At 50.9% G+C, this 21,347-nt stretch overlaps 1 protein-coding gene across 1 annotated transcript in view; it reads right to left on the reverse strand.

The window, feature by feature from the left end:
• The window catches only part of PLEKHA3 (pleckstrin homology domain containing A3), a 65,349-nt gene extending 47,175 nt beyond the window's left edge, over nucleotides 1-18,174 (reverse strand). The window contains exon 1 of the mRNA XM_063933379.1: nucleotides 17,802-18,174. Coding sequence (XP_063789449.1) covers nucleotides 17,802-17,841 — 40 coding nt within the window. The 5' untranslated portion in view covers nucleotides 17,842-18,174. The remainder of the gene's footprint in view (nucleotides 1-17,801) is intronic.
• Nucleotides 18,175-21,347: the final 3,173 nt, after the last annotated feature.

Genomic DNA, 21,347 nt, shown 5'->3' on the forward strand with positions numbered 1-21,347 from the left:
TATGTAGTTCCTCAGCAGCTAGGGGGTCGCACGTAGAAGACCCGTGGTTTAGTGTGTAGGCAATAACGATGAACGATGCACGTCCCCGTTGTCGTTCATTGTTGGTTTCCGGTCGTTTTTCAATGCAAAACAATTTGGACGATAACGAACATCATTCAGATCGTTCCTCGTCCAAACTGCTGCTGTCGCCCAGTGTGTAAGGTGGCTTTACTGTGTCGAGTTTGTATGTTCTCCAAGTGCTTGAGTGCGTTTCCACAGTGTACTCTGGTTTAAGCCACAATCCAAAAACATACTGGTAGGTTCACTGGGAGCAAATGGTTGATTGTCATTTGCTCTCATCCATTACCAGATTTTCAGTCCAACAAACCAGATCTGTCAGATAATCTGCCAGATAATTGTATAGCATTTAGTATTCAGGAGCTCACACGTAGCAGACCCCAGAAAACGTCTCTTTGTTTTCTGATCTGTCACATTAGATTTTAGTGGAGGATTTTGTAGATTGCAGTAAAGTTTTGTCTTCTGAGCAGGCACCATTTTGTTTAAGAAAGTGATTGGTTTCCATGAAAATGGCGGACACAAATAGGGTTTATACATGCGAAAACAAAATCTCTGCTATTTAAGGAGTATATTCATGAAGCAGTGAAAAGATTGAGGAAGTGAGCCAGTGAAGAAGTTGGCCATGGCAACCAATCAGTGTTGAGGTAACATTTATAAAGCACATTCTATAAAATTAAACTTAGCAGCCGAATGGTTGCCATGGGCAACTTCTCCATAGGCTCACTTCTCAACACTTTTCACTGCTTCATGAATAAATCCCTTAGCAAAGGCCTGGCCAACCTGTGACTCTCCAGCTGTTGTGAAACTACACATTCCAGCATGGCCTGCCACAGTTTTAGCATTCCCTACTAGCAACAATGTGGCAGGACATGCTGGGACCTGTGGTTTCACAACAGCTGGAGAACAACAGGTTGACCAGGCCTGCCTTAGTAAGAGTTCAACAGATCAAAGATCCAAAAACAACTTTACCTGCTACCTTAATAACAGATTCCTCTCTTTGTAATGCTAGTACAATGCTGGAAGCAGGCTGATACTGGAACTCAAGGTTTCCAATTTCAACATACGTTTCTCAGATACTGCCTGCTCCATTTTTCATTTTTGCGTCCAAGGGAAGTTGAGCTCCTTCAGGCCAATGGAATGCAAGAACTCCTTAAACACTGGACAGCACTCACATCTGACATGCGGCGGAACGTAGGATGTTCAAACAAGAGTGGGGGCATGCCTTAAAGTTTTGCTTAAAAATGTAAAAACAAAGTATGGGACTAAAGTGTAATGGGCTCTACACACTGGCCGATGTGTGCAGCCGATATGAACAATCTTGTTCAGTAATGAACGAGAAATTGTTCATATCTTTCAGTGTGTAGGCACCAATGATAAACGATGCGCGGCCCCGCGGTTGCACCGGCTCGTTTATACATGCAAGCCAATATGGACAATATTGTCCATACTGGCATGCAGGGCTATGGGGCCGGGTGACGTCAGGGAGTGAAGAAACTTCACTCCCCCTGAAAACCCCCTCCCCCGCCGCCAGGTCGTCCGTATCGGCCGTCAGGCACCTCGGCCAGTGTGTAGGGCGCTTTTACTTTCACCTGTACACAGTTGGGGCACACATTTCGTAGTACATAGCCAGCCAACCAATTCACTAAGAACATGTAAATGACCCAGTCTGCCTATAACAGCCACCATTGTGTGTAGGCCCACTTAAGGTCTACAATGCAATATCTTTATTTTGTATCTGACCTCTAAGGTACACATAATATCTAATAAGGAAATTATCTAATCTGCAAACAGCCTGGTAAATCCAATTATAATATTAACATGGGACAGCTTATCCTGCCTTCCAACATAGAAACCTATGACCGTTTTATTCACAGTTTCACAGACACCGGACCAAAGACTAAAACTGTATATCTATGCTATGTAATTATGTACTAATATCTCACTCAGTCACAATAATGCGATTTACATATATTCAGTAAACGCAGCGGCAGCTTGAAGATCAGTTTTCCCGACATGCAGTGGTGATAAGATGGCTTTCTAGATATGAATGTTTGCGAAGTACGATAAAATATTATAAATTCCATTCTGCCCCCATATTTAATGAACACAAACCGAGATTGTGCTGTACAAATGGAGGCAATGAATACACTAAATACAGAATGCAATGCAGAGATTGTTTGACAAACAAAACATACAGCAGCCAGATGATGTGTACACAGAGATATAATGGACATTTTACAAGGATAAAAACTGTGCAGACAATGGGCCTAATTCAGACCTGATCGCTGCTGTGCGTTTCGTACAGCAGCCGGTCAGGTCTGAACGCCGCATACGCCGACGCAGCAGTGCACCGGCACATGCCAGACAGCCGACACCCAACTCAGCCCTGCGATCACCTCTGCCTGATTGACAGGCAGAGGCGGTCGATGGGCGGGGGGCAGGCCGGCGGCGTTTGTCCGCCGTTTTGGGGGGCGCGGTCCAGGCAGCGCAGGCCTGCCCGTACCATGCGGGGGGGCGGGCCGCGGCGGCTGCGTGATGTCACGCGCAGCCGCTGCGACCCAAGAAGCGATGAGTAGCTCCCTGCCAGCATAAGGGAGCTGCGCTGGTAGGGAGCTACTCCTCAGGTACAAAAGCATCGCCGCTGTGCGATGCTTTTGTGACTGTGCGGCTGGGGGGGAGGGCCAGACATGCGGGGCGGACTAGTTCTGTGCTGGGCTTCCCCCCGCATGTCTGTGAAACTGATCGTAGCCATGCAAAATTTTGCACGCCTACGATCAGGTCTGAATTAGGCCCCAACCTGGCTTGGTTGCATAGATTTATTGGTGATCATGGAAAGGATCTCCCTAATAACGTGTCTTCATCAAAATCTGGGGATCTTCTTTTAATATTTTGTATATGGAGTTAATATGTTCTGTCTGTAAAGTTTAAAGAATATGCCTAACTGTGCTAAATAATGTTGCATCGTTGTGTGTGGTTGCACCCACAAGAGATACATCTCCAGGTAGGTGTATGAGCCCTCAGGCTTACCAGAGTCCCAGTTGTGAGTGCACGCCCTCTTGTCTTCCTCATTCCACTTCTCCAGAGCATAAGGATGAGTAAAGGGCCCTACACACTTCACGACTGCCGGACGAGGTGCCCTGACAGCCGATACCACCGACAGTAACGGGGGGAGTGAAGTTTCTTCACTCCCCCCGTCACCCGGCTCCATAGCACTGCATGCTAATATGGGCGATATTGTCCATATTGGCCTGCATCTTTAAACGAGCCGGCACCAGCGATGAGCGAGCACGGCGACCGCGCATCGTTCATCGCTGGTGCCTACACACTGAAAGATATGAACAGTATCTCTTTCATTACTGAACGAGTTTGTTCATATCTTTCTCTGGTATCGGCCAGTGTGTAGGGCCCATTAGTGTAAGAGCCACCAAAATTTGACTGCAGACATGTATGCACTATGGGGATGATTCAGAGGCAATCGCTGCAACGACAGCGATCGCAGTCTGAAGGCTTTTGCGGAGTGCACCCGCGCAGTACCCAGTAAGTCCCTATGAGATGCTCAAAGCATCTCACTGGTGCGATCGCCTCTGCCTGATTGACAGGCAAAGGCAGTCACGGTGCGGGAGTGGGCGTGCCAACGGCGTTAGAACACTGTTGGTGGGGCAAGGTTCGGACACGACTGCGTAGCAGGGGCGGACCGCGGCGGCTGCGTGACGTGACACACAGCCGCTGCGAACCAGAACGCGGCGGGTAGCCGCCTGCCAGCTAACTTTAGCACATCTACGATCAGCTCTGAATCACCCCATATATTTGGTACACAAGAGCAAATAAAAATGCACAAACAATAGACTTGCTAGCTCCACATGGACCCCACTCTATATGTTCCCCCAGATCCATAGTAGGTATGCGCCTGAACGTATCACAAACGCACGCAGCGTACAGACAATACACATCACTGCTCTGCGTAATGATTACATTCCTGCTCATCCCAATTATGTGCTTTCATTTATTAAAATGTATTTTTCACATTGTATTTACCATTATCCCCTACTGCCCTGCCTGAGATACATAGCATTGCCCCTCTGACATAGCGCAGCTAGTCAAAGTGGCAATAACTAATCCTGCATCTATTTATCCGCCCTGCTCATTTCCAAAGCTGCCATAGTCCAAAGATACGGATTCTTCTCTCTGACTTGGGTATTATAATTGGCTCAATCTGTATTACGTTGTACACACTGTATGCAATGTTTCACAGGCCCGATTAACTGCACAGGGACAAGAACTGTTCCCGATGCATAGTACACCAACTTCGGCAGCAGACAGTCCAATTGCAGGACCCTGGCCAGGATCCTAATGACGTCCTACGCTCAGCCAGGACGAGAGAAAGAACATTTACATTTCACCAAGTGTTCAACCAGGCTGCTACCCAGGAGAATGTGTATGATGCCATGATGAAGACCTCAGTGGAGGACATCATTTCCGGGTATAATGCTGCCATATCTGCCTATGGCCCACCAGGATCCGGGAAGACCTTTACAATGATGGGTAAGAATTGTGAGCCCGGAGTTATTATGTGCACCCTGAAGTATCACCATTGAGGAGACTGGAAGGACAAATGGTATTACTGTCACTGTCCTATGCTGAGATCTATAACAAGACTGTCAGGGATCTTTTAATACCATCCTCTGAGTCTTTAGCCCCCATAGAGTATTCCAATGGAAACCAAAATAGAAGGGATTGCCGAATTCTCTACCAGCAGTACTGCGGAGGCCATGGCTTTACTGAAGAAGGGGAATAAGTGGTGCACGGTGGTAGCCACGGGCACTAATAAGAATTCATCACAATCACATGCAGTGCTATAAGTCACCGTGCATCAGATGGTCAGTAATAGAATGCGCACAAGCAAGCTGTACATGGTTGACCTGGCCGGCTAAGAGCAGGCAAGACAGACTAAGAACAGCAGCCAGACCAAGAAAGAAGGAGGTTACATCAACCGCTTCCTTCTCGCGCTCAGAATATGTATGACGGGCCTGCGCGACAGACCAGTCAGCCATATTACCTATCTTGACCAGGCAGCCATATAAACTATTCTGACCTGGCTGCTAAAGGGTGTGCTGAGGGGCAAAAGCAGGATGGTCATGGTGGCAAATGTCAGCCCTGCAGCACACTCCTGCAGCACACTGACCTATGGAGCAAGGCAAATACCATCAAGACACGGGTGGAGAAGAACCGTATCTGTGCTCCCCCAAGACCCCTGAGGGTGACCGCTGGAACAATTTGCTGCTGAAAGACACTTCTACCTCAGCGACAGACCTTAAGAGAAAAGCTCCCAGAACCAAGGACATCAGTTTTATGACATGCACCACGGTTTTGCAGCAGAAATTGTCCCCCGTGGTCTCTGTTCCAAACCTGCCTGCATTTGATGTGGAGAAGAATCATGACTGTGCGTCCCACACAATACCTGATGGCAGCAGAAAAGACAAAGTGCCACTAAAGGACAATCAAATTGTAGTTGAGCCGCAATTTTCTAAGCTGGGACAGCTGGGAGCCCAGTTCCCCATACTGAGGACATTGATATTTTGAGTTGCGCCATAGGTTCACTGCATAACATGCCACCTGTGGTACAGTACCTATGGCAAGGAGTCACAAGGCTGCACCTGCGGTGGTCAGGAAACATCTCTGTGCTCCCCACAAGACCCCTGAGGGTGAAAGAGGAATGAAAGTGCTGGTAATAGACCCCCTGCCTGCATCCCCGGACCATAGGAACACTGCGCCCAGCACTGAGGGCATTAATATTAAGAAACAGGTTCACTGCATAACGTGCAATCTGTATTACCTACAGTATGGTAAGGAATGGCGACGTCTGTGGTGGAGAAGAAACATTTCTGTCCTCCCCACAAGACCCCAGAGGGTGAAAGAGGAATGAAAATGCTGGTAAAAGACCCTCATCCTCCAGCCTCGGACCACAGGAACCCTCGCCCAGCACTGAGGGCACTGCTACTATGCGATACACTATAAGTTCACTGCATAACGTGCCCCTGATAGTACCTATGGGAAGGAATCGCCTGGCCTCATCCGAGATCATGGCCATAGCTCGTCACAGTACACATTCTTCCCCACATCTGTAATGTGCACATAAAAGGTGATATGAAGATCATTTGAGCCGGTAAGCTTATCACTTGGGCCCACATGTAACCCAGCCTATGTGAATCTCATAGCCGGTCCCAAGCCCAGAAAAATGGGGAGAGGTAGTTTCCATGAAGGAAGCATAACGTCCATCTACGTAACCAATGACATGACAACTCTCAATCACTGCTGCATAAAGTAGAACATACGGTAAAACTGATGTGTCAGAGGCAGCTGGGCCCGTGGCATAAAATTGACTACCAGCCTCAAAGCTGTCAATTGCAAAACAAACCTTAATTCTGGGACATGGAATATTTGATCTGGCTGCCAAGCAGGTAACCTTGTAGCTGAAGAACTTGAGATGAACTTTGTACAACATACAGATGTGCCCTCTTATGATGTTGCTGTGCTGCCTTCCGCAGTCACCGGCTTTCCCACTCATAGCAATGGGTAGCGATAGTGGGAGTGTGCATACGCACTACTCCCTGCTATGCGGCAACACGAAGCCTGAGATGCACAATACAAAATAGACGTTATGTTAAGAACTTACCGTTGATAACGTGATTTCTCTTATGTCCACAGGTATCCACAGGATAACATTGGGATATGATTGAGCGACAGCGGAAATGGCACCAACAAGGTCACGAGCTTTCTGGCCTCCCGAGATGCATCGGGGCTTCCCCATATAGTCCCGCCCACTGACTCAGTCAAATCAGTTCTTTCCACAGCGATTTAGGCAGGAGCATCAGGTAGAAACCTATTTAGGCGATAAGAACACACATGCACACCTTTCCATACAAGAGGGAAGAGGTTTAGTGATTGTCAAGATCCTCAAATCAGGTGCGTCAGGGTGGGATCCCTGTGGACATAAGAGAAATCACGTTATCAACGGTAAGTTCTTACCATAACGTACATTTCTCTGGCTGGGTCCACAGGATTATCCACAGGATAACATTGGGATTCCCAAAGCCAATTTTAGTGGTGAAGACGCTCCTGATTACACAGAAGGACCTTTCGCCCGAAGTCTGCGTCATGAGAGGCAAAAGTATCCAAGGCATAATGTCTAATGAATGTGTTTATGGAAGACCATGTGGCTGCCTTACAAATCTGTTCTGCTGAAGCACCCTGTTGTGCTGCCCATGAAGGACCTACCTTACCTGTAGAATGAGCAGAGACATTAGCCGGAGTAGGGAAATCTGCATGAGAATAAGCTTCTGATATGACCATTCGGAGCCATCTCGCCAGCGTCTGTTTACTAGCAGGCCATCCTCTTCTATGAAATCCGTAGAGGATGAAGAGAGAATCTGTTTTCCTGATGGCACTAGTACGATCTATGTAGATTCTTAAAGCTCGGACTACGTCCAGCGACGCTTCTCCCGCAGATAGTCCCGATACCTGAAAAGCTGGGACTACAATCTCTTCATTCAGGTGAAACTTTGAAACCACCTTCGGAAGATAACCAGATCTCGTTCTGAAAACTGCTCTGTCTCGAAAAAAACTTAGGAAAGGCTTACACGATAACGCTCCCAAATCTGACATTCTTCTGGCTGACACCATTGCCAGTAGAAGAAGTACTTTAGCTGTTAACCATTTAAGATCTGCTCTCCTAAGCGGTTCAAACGGAGGACCCTGGAGGAATTTAAGAACTAAATTCAAATCCCACGGAGCTGCAGGAGGAACAAATGGAGGTTGAATATGTACCACTCCCTGAAAGAAAATACGTACATCCTGTAAATCAGCAATCTTTCGCTGAAACCATACAGTTAATGCTGATACTTGAACACTCAAGGAAGCAACTTTCAAACCTTTATCCAATCCTGCTTGAAGGAAATCCAATATCCTGGATACTATAAAAGATCTTGGATTCAAACTTTTTCCAGTACACCAATGAATATAGGCTTGCCATATTCTATAATACACACGAGCTGAAGAAGGCTTTCTTGCTCTAAGCATAGTTTTGATTACTTGTTTTGAAAATCCTCTAGCTTCTAAGATAGAGGTTTCAATAGCCACGCCGTCAAAGACAGACGATCCAGATGACTGTGGCAACAAGGACCCTGCATTAACAGATCTGGACGTTGAGGGAGCAGTATTGGTGCTTCCACAGACATTCTCAGTAGATCTGTGTACCAATGCCTTCTTGGCCAAGCTGGAGCTATTAGAATTATGGCTCCCTTTGCTTGCTTTATTTTTCTCACTACTCTGGGTAACAGAGATATTAGAGGGAACAGATATGCCAGATGAAATTTCCATTCTACTGAAAGCGCGTCTACAAGGACCGCTCCGGGATCTTTTGTTCTCGATCCGTACCTCGGAACTTTGTTGTTTAGACGAGACGCCATGAGATCTATCTCTGGTAGACCCCATCTGTTCACTAGTGTCTGAAACACTTCTGGGTGTAATGCCCATTTGGTTTCCTGAATGGTGTGTCGACTGAGAAAATCCGCTTCCCAGTTCAGAACACCTGGGACAAACACTGCTGACAATGCTGGAAGATGGAGCTCTGCCCATCTTAGAATGGGTGTTACTTCCACCATCAATCTTTTGCTGTGTGTTCCTCCTTGATGATTGAGGTACGCTACTGCTGTCGCACTGTCTGGGCGAATCTGGACAGGTCTTCCTTGCAGACTGTCCTTTGCCTGAGCTAGAGCCATATAAATGGCCCTTATTTCCAACAGATTTATTGGCAGGCGACTTTCCCTTGCGGTCCATTTTCCCTGGAACCAAAGGCTTCCGAGTACCGCACCCCAGCCTTGCAGACTGGCATCTGTTGTCAGGACTTGCCATTCTTTTATCCAAAAGGGTCTCCCTTTGTTTAAATGGTCTGTCTGTAGCCAACACGCTAGAGACCTTTTTACGTTTACTGGAAACTTTATCATCTGCTTTTTTATCGTCTGCTGATTTCCGTTCCATTTGGTCAGAATAAGGTGCTGCAATGGTCTGGAGTGGAACTGCGCATATTCCACCATGTCGAAGGTTGATACCATCAGACCCAACAGTCGCATTGCTGCATGGACTGACATTGTCTGGGCGTGCAACGCTTCCTGAGCCATGACCTGCACCTTGACTATCTTTTTCTCTGGTAAGAGAACTTTCTGTAGGTCTGAATCCAATATGGCCCCCAAATGAACCATCCGCTGTGACGGATTCAGAGACGACTTTTCCCAATTTATGAGCCACCCGTGTCTCTGTAAACAAACTATTGTCTGTTGAAGATGGCTCAAAAGTAAATCCTGCGAATGTGCTAGGACTAACAGGTCGTAGAGGTATGGGAATATTCTTATCCCCTGTTTGCGCAGACAAGCTGCCATAACCACCATAATTTTGGTAAACACCCTGGGTGCTGTTGCTAGCCCGAAGGGCAAAGCTTGGAACTGAAAATGTTCCTGGAGGATGGCAAACCTGAGGTAACACTGATGAGGCAGTGCTATAGGCACATGTAGGTAAGCATCCCGTACATCCAGAGATACCATGTAATCTCCCGGTTCCATAGCCAACATTATGGAGCGTAACATCTCCATGTGGAACCTTGGGATCCAAATGTATTTGTTCAACATTTTCAGATTGAGAATTGGTCAAAATGACCCATTTGGCTTCTGGATCAGAAATAGATTGGAGTAAAACCCCTGTCCCCTCTGTGATGGTGGTACTGGGACAATCACACCTGACTGCAGTAATTTTTGGACTGCTTCTTGAAGGGCATTGGCCTTCGACTCTATACAAGACGGGCTGGTGCAAAAAAAATCTTTGAGGAGGCTGCCTCTTGAATGGGAACCCATACCCCTGAGATACCACCTTCTGCACCCAAGCATCTGTTGTTGACTGTTGCCATATGTGTGCAAAATGAAGGAGTCGGCCCCCAATCCTGGAATCCTCCAGGTGGAGGCCCGTCTCTTCAGGCTGATTGTTTCTGTTCAGGCTTGGAAGCTGGCTTTTTGCTAGCCCACTGCTTCCTACCCCTGGTTTTGAACTGGGGTTGCTTAGACTCCTCTTTAGTTTTCGCTTTGCTTTGCCAGCGAAATGAGCAAAACTTTGAAACCTTAGACTTATGGTTATAAGTAGCCGGAAATCTGACCTTCTTTGATTCAGCCTCTGATTCTAGGATATCAGATAATGGTTTCCCAAACAATATATTACCAATGAAAGGCAATGCTTCCAATTCTTTCTTGGATTCCGCATCTGCCTTCCAGGTACGTAGCCAAACTGCTCTGCGAGCGGCTACTGTCAAGGCTGAAGCTTTAGAAGCAACTGTACCTACATCAATTGCTGCTTCTTCCAAGTATTGGGCAGATTGTCTTAAACGGCTTAAATGATACTCTTGCTCCCTATTAGGAGAAGAGATGTCATTCTCTAGTTCCTCTATCCATTAGCCCATTGCCTTTGCTACCCAGGCCGAAGCCATAGCAGGTCTTACCACTGCTCCTACTAGAGAAAATAATTTTTTCAAGAAGCTATCTACCCTTCTGTCTGTGACATCATTTAGTGAGGTAGATGACAGTGGTAAAGCAGATTTATGCACAAGTCGCAGTACATGTGCATCTACTTTTGGAGGAACTTCTCTTTCGAACAATCCGCAGCTGGAAATGGATAATAAGAATTCCATCTTTTCGGAATCTTATATTTCTTACTGGGCGTCGCCCAAGACTCATCCATCATTTCTGTCAGCTCATCTGACGCTGGGAATTCAGTTTTAACTGATTTTGTTCGTTTAAACACAGGTGCTTTAGATTTTAATACTGTCTTGGCTGGCTCTTCCAAAGAGAGAACAGCCTTCACAGCATCAATAAGTTCAGCTACATCCTCTGAACTAAAACTCTGCGACTGATCATCATTTTGAATATACTGTATCATCATCTGTTGTATCATCTTGTGTAGTCTGCCACATAGACGCATCTGTCTTAGTCTTACCTGTCCCTTGGTTGCTTGTAGAGGCTACTGGAACCAAGCCGTAGGAAGGGAGCTGCATGTATGGGTTAAAGTGTAACCTAACCCTTGAGGTGGTGCTACCGGAGTTAACCTGTCCGCTATTGAAGATAAAGTCTTTGCGAACATATTCCATGGTGGCTCTGTTGGTGGTTGAACCAACTCCTGTTTTTTACTTTGCTGAAAAGCAAAACAGTTCGCACACAACCCCTCATAAGTGACCAATTGGTCCATATCAATTACCCCTGTCTTACAAGATAAGCATGTTAGGGATGTAGGAGTGCTTGATAAATTCTCCTCGTCACTTTTGCCGCTCACAGACATGGTAATAATCTGTTAATGACTACACAATTTGTGACTGAAAATCACCTATATATGAGTATATAGAAGTGAGATCAATCTGACCACAGCCGTGCATCTGAATTGAGGGTCAGAACAGGACTGTCAACATAGAAAAGTCAGCACACATACTAGCAGTCAGTCACATGTTAAGGCATTAGACATTGTCATATGAGAATACAACCCCCATAACAACTTACAAGTAAGTAGGAAAATTGTACTTCTGTTTCAACTGGTTCTTTTTCAACATAACATGCAGAAAATACAGTAATATACAGATCTCATAAGCAATATGTACTAAAAATGAACAATTCTTACTAACAAGTAGAGAGAATTTTTAGTACTGCCGTAGAGCGGGATACAGGGAAACTCACCACACTTTCATATCCAAGCAAATTCGCTCGTAAGACGCTGAGTGGATTCAGACGCTACTGATGTACACTACCGCTCCTGATAACTGATAACGGACACAGTCGCTCCAGACGGACACGGACGCTCAGCTACTTCCACGTGTATGCAGACGCTAAGGCCTGCAACTCGGTCTAGGCGGGATCTCTAGTGTACACAACCGCAGCGTCTAAGCTGCGACCGAGTACCCTCGTGGTAGCGTCTGAGACGGAAGTGAGGTCATTCAGTTCATGGACGGGGGACACGCGGAAACTGGTCATGAACTCGGAGGAGGGGCGGCCAGGAGAGCGTCTGAATCCCCCTGTTGACTTAAACTCTAAGGATCGCGGCCTCTACCTAGTCCTGGCGCCTATGATCCCCGGAGCGTAGCGCTGTCGCACTCGAAATGTTCGGTGCATCAACACACTGTTTGTAGTCTCCACCAATACAGTGTAGCTGTGTCCGGACCCCTCTAGTAAGAGGAAATCCATAGACTTACCTTCCCCCCATGCTCTGGCCACAGCCTGGTTACGTCTGCTGGACCTGCTAGAACATCCGACACAGATGCCCGTCGAGACAGCACTGTACCACGAAGGTAAGCGTTGTTGCGACCCGATGGGGAGTTGTTGGAGCGACTCTTTCCAGTATGCGTTTGAGACGCTGTTAAGAAAAGTCGCTCAAAAAACATAGTAAGTCTATAAAAATAACATAATAAAAGCTTCAGGCTGCTTTATTCACAGCAGCCCTGTGACCATGCGGCTTCCTGCCGCACCAAGCGTCAGTGAGTCAGTGGGCGGGACTATATGGGGAAGCCCCGATGCATCCTGGGAGGCCAGAAAGCTCGTGACCGTGTTGGTGCCATTTCCGCTGTCGCTCAACCATATCCCAATGTTATCCTGTGGATAATCCTGTGGACCCAGCCAGAGAAAGAACACATCTTTAGACGTGGCCACAATAACAGAAGCTAGAATTCCTAGTCAAGGAGAATGAGCTGTTTACAATTCCAAACGCATGACAAGCTTTAATATATTATTTGGGTGGAGATAATTTTACTAGAGGAGTCGCTGTCATGCTACATTCCACAAAAACGAACCATAATACCTAATCTTCATTCTAGCACCCTGCACCTGTCACAACCCGTGCACTTCCTCTTTACAGTCTGACCTGTAGCTCAGTGCTGAAATAGACCATGGGGCCCGATTCAGGTTGGATCGCAATAGGTGATCCCACCGCAAAAATTACATTCTGCAGGCGCCCGCAGATAATGCAAACGCCTCTGCATGTCAATCAGGCAGAGGTGTTTGCGAGGCGAGGGGGGGGGACAATGCTCCGTTTGCAAGGCGGAGATAGAGCGGTGCGGGGGCGGAGAACCAGGAGCAGCAACATCCAAATGGGGGTGGGGCGGCGTGGCGGTGGTGTGGCCGTGATCGCGGCGGCTGTGTGACGTCACAGGCAGTTGCCGCGATCAGAAAGGTGGCGGCGGGCCTCTTGCGGGAGCAGCCAAGCTGCGCCGGCAGAAGGCAACCCTCATTTCTGCGATCAATAATTGCGGTGCGATTGCAATTTCTGCTTGGTGGAGGGGGGGGGAGCGTTCAGCATGCTGGGCGGCCCCCCGCATGCGATAACTAGGATTGCAAATTCTGCTACTTAGAAAAATTTGCAATCCTTACTGATTTAGGCCTATAGTGTGATAGAAGCACCAGAGCAGAGAGCGACACCCCAGGCAGGAAAGAGAAACTGCATGGGTTGTGACAGGTGCCAGGCGCTAGAATTAACACTAATACACTAACCCAGTGGTTCCCAAATTTTTTTGAATCACGGCGCCCTAGAGTATCAGAATTTTTTTCACGGCACCCCTAGGCCAAATGTTTCTTTACTGAGAAATTTAGAAAGAAATATTACATCCATTTAAATTGTCCTTAGGTGCAATTGTGTGGTGAGGGACAAGATTTGCTTCTGTTTGTACATATATGAAGGACAGCCACCAGCACTGGTTTTCCCTATTACATTGACCATATATAATTTGAATTGTAAATGTCCCGAGGCACCCTAGGGTGCCACGGCACAGAGTTTGAGAACCACTGCCCTAACCCAATACCCTAAACCATAGGTCTTCAACCTGCGGTCTTCCAGCTGCTGTGGAACTATACGCCCCAGCATGCCCTGCCTGAGTTTTAGCATGCCTTAATAGCAAAACTGTGGCAGGGCATGCTGGGATGTATAGTTCCACAGCAGCTGGAGGGCCACAGGTTGAAGACCCATGCCCTAAACCAGGGGTGGGGAACCTCCGGCCCGCAGGCCGTATAAGGCCCGCAAAGCCGTTTGTTCCGGCCCACCCGCTTGTGTCAGCGAGACACGTCGCCGCCGGACTGAGTGGCGGCGTGTCTCAGCTGTCAGGGCAGGGAGGAGAGCGCAGCTAGATGTCCAGCGACAGCGGCGGGTAGGATCTAAAACCAGCTTCCGGTTCGTGAGCCAATCAGAGCTCGCGGACAGGCAGACAATCAGGAGCCGCCGCTGCCGGTCCGTGAGCTCTGAACCAGGCGGCTGGTTTGAGATCCTACACGTTGCCGCCGCCCAACATAGCCACGCTCTCCACCCTGCCCTGACCCCCTGACAGCTGAGACACGCCGCCGCCAGACGGAGCAGCAGCAGTGAGCAGCACAGTGGGGTGGAGGGTCACTGTGGGGGCATTTGTGGATCTGGCACTGTGGGGGCATTTGTGGATCTGGCACTGTGGGGGCATTTGTGGATCTGGCACTGTGGGGGCATTTGTATACCTGGCACTGTGGGGGCATCTGTATACCTGGCACTGTGGGGGCATCTGTATACCTGGCACTGTGGGGGCATCTGTATACCTGGCACTGTGGGGGCATTTGTGTATCTGGCCTTCGGCGCGTGCACTCAGTACCTCTAAGGGGCAGAACTACTGGGGAACAGGGTAATTTTTAAGTTGATAATTTTTGTATGTCCCCCGAAGGATTTCATAAATATCTAAATGGCCCTTGGTAGAAAAAAGGTTCCCCACCCCTAAACTAACCCCAATGCCCTAACCCAAACCAAAAGGGGCAGATGCAGGTTATAAAAAACACTGCACGGTATCTGAATTGAGAAATTCACCATCAACTATAATGGACCACATAAATAGAACGCATGTCCAAAGTATACACTACCTAAATACATATTATGGTCATACAGTATGATAGTAATACTGTAAGACCATTATACAGAAACATTAATATACAGTATACCAGTAAATCCGCAAGTAGACATGTGACCGAGATAAGTATGACTTGTACGAATGGGCTATGGAGCATGCGCATCGCAATAACGCAAGATCTGTCTGTAAAACGGGCTTGTGTGCTACTATATGTACCATTGTGTGCTGCCATGCATCAGTCCCGATACGTAAACAGCCGTTATGCAGTGAGCGAATTACTGAACAAGAAATATATGGCAGCAACCTAAAGAATAACACACAACAAGTAAGCAGCCAACACAAGGACTCTACTCTGTAGATGGGAAAGGACGAGAAGAAAGGAGGAAATAATGGGGGTAATTCCAAATTGATTGCAGCAGGAAATTTTTTAGCAGTTGGGCAAAACCATGTGCACTGCAGGGGAGGCAGATATAACATGTGCAGAGAGAGTTAGATTTGGGTGGGTTATATTGTTTCTGTGCAGGGTAAATACTGGCTGCTTTATTTTTACACTGCAATTTAGATTGCAGATTGAACACACCCCACCCAAATCTAAAGGGCCCTACACACTGGCCGATCCGCCGCCGAGCTGCCCGCCGGCGGATACGGCCGACGAGCGACCCGGCGGCGGGGGGGCAGTGACGGGGGGAGTGAAGTTACTTCACTCCCCCCGTCACGCGGCTCCATTGAAGTGCAGGCAAATATGGACGAGATCGTCCATATTGGCCTGCATGCACAGCCGACGGGGGACCAGCGATGAACGAGCGCGGGGCCGCGCATCGTTCATTGCTGGAGCCTCCACACTGAAAGATATGAACGAGTTCTCGCTCATTTATGAACGAGATCGTTCATATCTTTCAAACAAATCGGCCAGTATGTAGGGCCTATAACTCTCTCTGCACATGTTATATCTGCCTCCCCTGCACTGCACATGGTTTTGCCCAACTGCGATCAACTTGGAATTACCCCCAATGTCCAGCTCCTGAGTGCTTACAATGTAATCTAAATTACAATTTCTATGGCTATAATATCCAACCTGTGTGGTTTACAATGCATCTTTATTGCATCGTTTTATAGGCATAAACTCCCTCCTCCTCACTTCAATCCCAACTGACATCTGCACAGGACACTTATTATGAACAACATTATAAAGTTTTAAACTATGGGCTGTATTCAATAACTGTCGGAAGCTGCCGTCTTGTCGGAAAGACGGCAGCTACCGACAGAAATAGGTTGGAAGGGGTTCCGACCTATTCAATAGGGGCTGATTTTTTCCGATAAGGCAGGAATTCTCGACTTGTCGGAAAACATGTGGACCGGCGGAATAGCCGCCTATCCACGTGCTTTTGTCGGAAATGGGGCCAAATCCGACAGGTTTTATTAGCCCCCTTTCCGACAAACTCAATCTGACTTGAAACCAAGTCGGATTGAGGTGAGGAGACAAGCGGTGCTGCGGTCCGCGGGGGGAGCACAGATCGGCAATCCGACTTGAAACCAAGTCGGATTGAGGTGAGGAGACAAGCAGTGCTGCGGTCCGCGGGGGGAGCAGAGATCGGTGGCCGACGGGGGGAGCTGGCTGCGTGAGGGGACATGTCTGCGGCGGCGGAGGGAGGCGCTGCAGGGAGAGAGGTGCCTGGCCATCCCCCGGCCAGGTACCTCCCCCCGCCACCACAGACATGTTCCCCCACAGCCAGCTCCTCCCACCGGCCGCCGATCTGTGCTCTCTCCGCCGCCCGCAGGCACATCTCTCCCTGCAGCCAGCTCCTCCTGCCACCGCCAATCTCTGCTCCCCCCCCCCCCCGCCGCCATCCCGCTCCTGTCCGCCGCCACCTGCGCACCTGGCCGCTGCTGTCAGCGCATCTGCAGCCGCTGACAGCAGCAGCAGGGCGAGTCCCTGTGTACGGCCAAATTGGACACTCGGATTTGGCTGTCCATTAAATAGGGGTTGTCGGATCCATTCCGACAACTGCATGTCAGAATGGATCCTACTCCTATTGAATATACTGGTCATTAGAGGGGGTTAGGGGTAGGTAGCAAGAGGAGATGGTTAGAGTTAGGCTGCGGGAGAAGAGGTTAGGTCCGTCTGGCATTTTGACCATCAGGATTCTGGCTGCCGGGATTTCGTACCCAGCCCTTATACATATCACATATATGTATTTCACCCAAGCCACATGTAATATACACATCATATATTATAGACACTGCATATATTATACACACATCATGTATTACTCATACAAATTATACACACAGCACATGTATTATATGCACGTCACATATGTATTACACACGGGAGACGAGACTGTCAAAATGCCAACACCGGAATCCTGCCAGGCGGTGAAATACCAGCACCACAGGCTTTTCTCTCTCTATGGGTGTCCACGACACCCACTGAGGAAGAATATAACCTGTGGCGAGCGCAACCCGCCATGCCCCAGCGTGGCGAGCGCAGCAAGCCCGCAAGGGGCTTTCTAGTACTCGTCCCGCTGCCGGAATACTGGTGGCCGGAATCCCGGCCATCAGTACATTGTGTGTAAGGACACAATATGTGATATTACACACACCACACATGTGATATTACACACACATTAAACATTGTATGTATTCCTTACACACACTACACTATATGTGATATTACACACTACACATGTACATTACACACAACACGTGATATTACACACACACACTAAACATGTACATTACACACACTACACATATGTGATATTACACACACTACACATGTATATGACACACATCATGCCTGCAGAACCCAGACCTGTGATGTAATTGGTCCATTTGTAGAGCACCCCTTCCATGGCTGTGCTCAGTGCCGGCACAGGGCGCTCATCCTGCTGGGAGAGGCCGGCTGCTAGACTCCGTGGCTCTGTGACTGTGGGCCAGGCCGGCTGCTCATGACGGTGCCGGGGGATGCTCCAGCGTACATCCCGGACACTGCGCTCCGTCCTCCCATCCAGAGACAGCCGCTGAACGCCGCCGCCGCCGCCTCCTCCTCCTCCGTCACCGCGCTTCCCGGTCACCGTCACCCTGCCTGCATCACTTCCTGCTGCCGGCGGGGGGTGCTGGGGTGACCGGGGTCATCGCGTTCCCGCTGACTGTCAGTGTCTGCTGCTCCTGCACACTGGGGCACCGGACTGCAATGCTTCTTCTGTGCATACGCTGGGTCCCTGGGCAGATGGGATACCGGGCTTCTGCTATAGATTGGCGCCTGGCAGAGGGGGCACCGGGCTTCTGCTATAGATGGACACCTTGGCAGAGGGGGCACCGGGCTTGTGCTATAGATGGAGGCCGGGCAGAGGGGGTACCGGGCTGTTGCTATAGATGGGCGCCTGGCAGAGGGGCTCCGGGCTGCTGCTATAGATGGGTGCCTGGCAGAGGGGCACCGGGCTTCTGCTATAGATGGGTGCCGGGCAGAGGGGGTACCGGGCTGCTGCTATAGATGGGCGCCGGGCAGAGGGCTTCAAGTTCTGAAGTTCTGCTATAGATAGGCGCTTGGCTGAGGCTGTACCGAACTTCTGCTATAGATGGGCGCCTGGCAGAGGGGCACCGGGCTTCTGCTATAGATGGGTGCCGGGAAGAGGGGGTACCGGGCTACTGCTATAGATGGGCGCCTGGCAGAGGGGGTACCGGGCTTCTGCTATAGATGGGCGCCTGGCAGAGGGGCACCAGGCTGCTGCTATAGATGGGTGCCTTGGCAGAGGGGCTCCGGGCTGCTGCTATAGACGGGCGCTGGGCAGAGGGGGTACCGGACTGCTGCTATAGATGGGCGCCTGGCAGAGGGGCACCGGGCTTCTGCTATAGATGGGCGCCTGGAAGAGAGGGGCGCCGGGCTTCTGCTATAGATGGGCGCCTTGGCAGAGGGGCACCGGGCTGCTGCTATAGACGGGCGCCGGGCAGAGGGGGTACCTGACTGCTGCTATAGATGGGCGCCTGGCAGAGGGGCATCGGGCTTCTGCTATAGATGGGTGCCTGGCAGAGGGGCACCGGGCTTCTGCTATAGATGGGCGCCTTGGCAGAGGGGCACCGGGCTGCTGCTATAGACGGGCGCCGGGTAGAGGGGGTACCGGACTGCTGCTATAGATGGACGCCTGGCAGAGGGGCACCGGGCTTCTGCTATAGATGGGCGCCTGGCAGAGGGGCACCGGGCTTCTGCTATAGATGGGCGCCGGGCAGAGGGGGTACCGGGCTTCTGCTATAGATGGGCGCCTGGCAGAGGGGCACCGGGCTTCTGCTATAGATGGGCGCCGGGCAGAGGGGGTACCGGGCTTCTGCTATAGATGGGCGCCTGGCAGAGGGGCACCGGGCTTCTGCTATAGATGGGCGCCTGGCAGAGGGGCACCGGGCTTCTGCTATAGATGTGCACCGGGCAGAGGGGGTACCGGGCTGCTGATATAGATGGGCGCCGAGCAGAGGGGGTACCGGGCTGCTGCTATAGATGGGCGCCTGGCAGAGGGAGTACCGGGCTGCTGCTATAGATGGGCGCCTGGCAGAGGGGCACCGGGCTTCTGCTATAGATGGGCGCCGGGAAGAGGGGCACTGGGCTTCTGCTATAGATGGGTGCCGGGCAGAGGGGGTACCGGGCTGCTGCTATAGATGGGCGCCGGGCAGAGGGCTTCTGCTATAGATAGGCGCTTGGCAGAGGGGGTACCGAACTGCTGCTATAGATGGGCGCCTGGCAGATGGGCACCAGGCTTCTGCTATAGATGGGCGCCTGGCAGAGGGGCACCGGGCTTCTGCTATAGATGGGCGCCGGGCAGAGGGGGTACCGGGCTGCTGCTATAGATGGGCGCCTGGCAGAGGGGGTACCGGGCTTCTGCTATAGATGGGCGCCTGGCAGAGGGGCACCAGGCTTCTGCTATAGATGGGCGCCTGGCAGAGGGGCACTGGGCTTCTGCTATAGATGGGCGCCGGGCAGAGGGGGTACCGGGCTGCTGCTATAGATGGGCGCCTGTCAGAGGGGGTTCCGGGCTGCTGCTATAGATGGGCGCCTGGCAGAGGGGGTACCGGGCTGCTGCTATAGATGGGCGCCTGGCAGAGGGGGTACCGGGCTGCTGCTATAGATGGACGCCTGGCAGAGGGGGTACCGGGCTGCTGCTATAGATGGGAGCCGGGCAGAGGGGGTACCGGGCTGCTGCTATAGATGGGCGCCGGGCAGAGGGGGTACCGGGCTGCTGCTATAGATGGGCGCCGGGCAGAGGGGGTACCGGGCTGCTGCTATAGATGGGCACCTGGCAGAGGGAGTACCGGGCTGCTGCTATAGATGGGCGCCTGGCAGAGGGGCACCGGGCTTCTGCTATAGATGGGCGCCTGGCAGAGGGGCACCGGGCTTCTGCTATAGATGGGCGCCGGGCAGAGGTGGTACCGGGCTGCTGCTATAGATGGGCGCCGGGCAGAGGGCTTCTGCTATAGATAGGCGCTTGGCAGAGGGGGTACCGAACTGCTGCTATAGATGGGCGCCTGGCAGAGGGGCACCAGGCTTCTGCTATAGATGGGCGCCTGGCAGAGGGGCACCGGGCTTCTGCTATAGATGGGCGCCTGGCAGAGGGGCACCGGGCTTCTGCTATAGATGGGTGCCTGGCAGAGGGGCACCGGGCTTCTGCTATAGATGGGCGCCGGGCAGAGGTGGTACTGGGCAGCTGCTATAGATGGGCGCGGGGCAGAGGGCTTCTGCTATAGATAGGCGCTTGGCAGAGGGGGTACCGAACTGCTGCTATAGATGGGCGCCTGGCAGAGGGGCACCAGGCTTCTGCTATAGATGGGCGCCTGGCAGAGGGGCACCGGGCTTCTGCTATAGATGGGCGCCGGGCAGAGGGGGTACCGGGCTACTGCTATAGATGGGCGCCTGGCAGAGGGGGTACCGGGCTACTGCTATAGATGGGCGCCTGGCAGAGGGGGTACCGGGCTTCTGCTATAGATGGGCGCCTGGCAGAGGGGGTACCGGGCTTCTGCTATAGATGGGCGCCTGGCAGAGGGGCACCAGGCTTCTGCTATAGATGGGCGCCTGCCAGAGGGGCACCGGGCTTCTGCTATAGATGGGCGCCGGGCAGAGGGGGTACCGGGCTGCTGCTATAGATGGGGGCCTGTCAGAGGGGGTACCGGGCTGCTGCTATAGATGGGCGCCTGGCAGAGGGGGTACCGGGCTGCTGCTATAAATGGGCGCCTGGCAGAGGGGGTACCGGGCTGCTGCTATAGATGGGCGCCTGGCAGAGGGGGTACCGGGCTACTGCTATAGATGGGCGCCTGGCAGAGGGGGTACCGGGCTTCTGCTATAGATGGGCGCCTGGCAGAGGGGGTACCGGGCTTC

This window comes from Pseudophryne corroboree, chromosome 7 (assembly GCF_028390025.1).
Source record: "Pseudophryne corroboree isolate aPseCor3 chromosome 7, aPseCor3.hap2, whole genome shotgun sequence".
Classification (NCBI taxonomy): Eukaryota; Metazoa; Chordata; class Amphibia; order Anura; family Myobatrachidae; genus Pseudophryne; species Pseudophryne corroboree.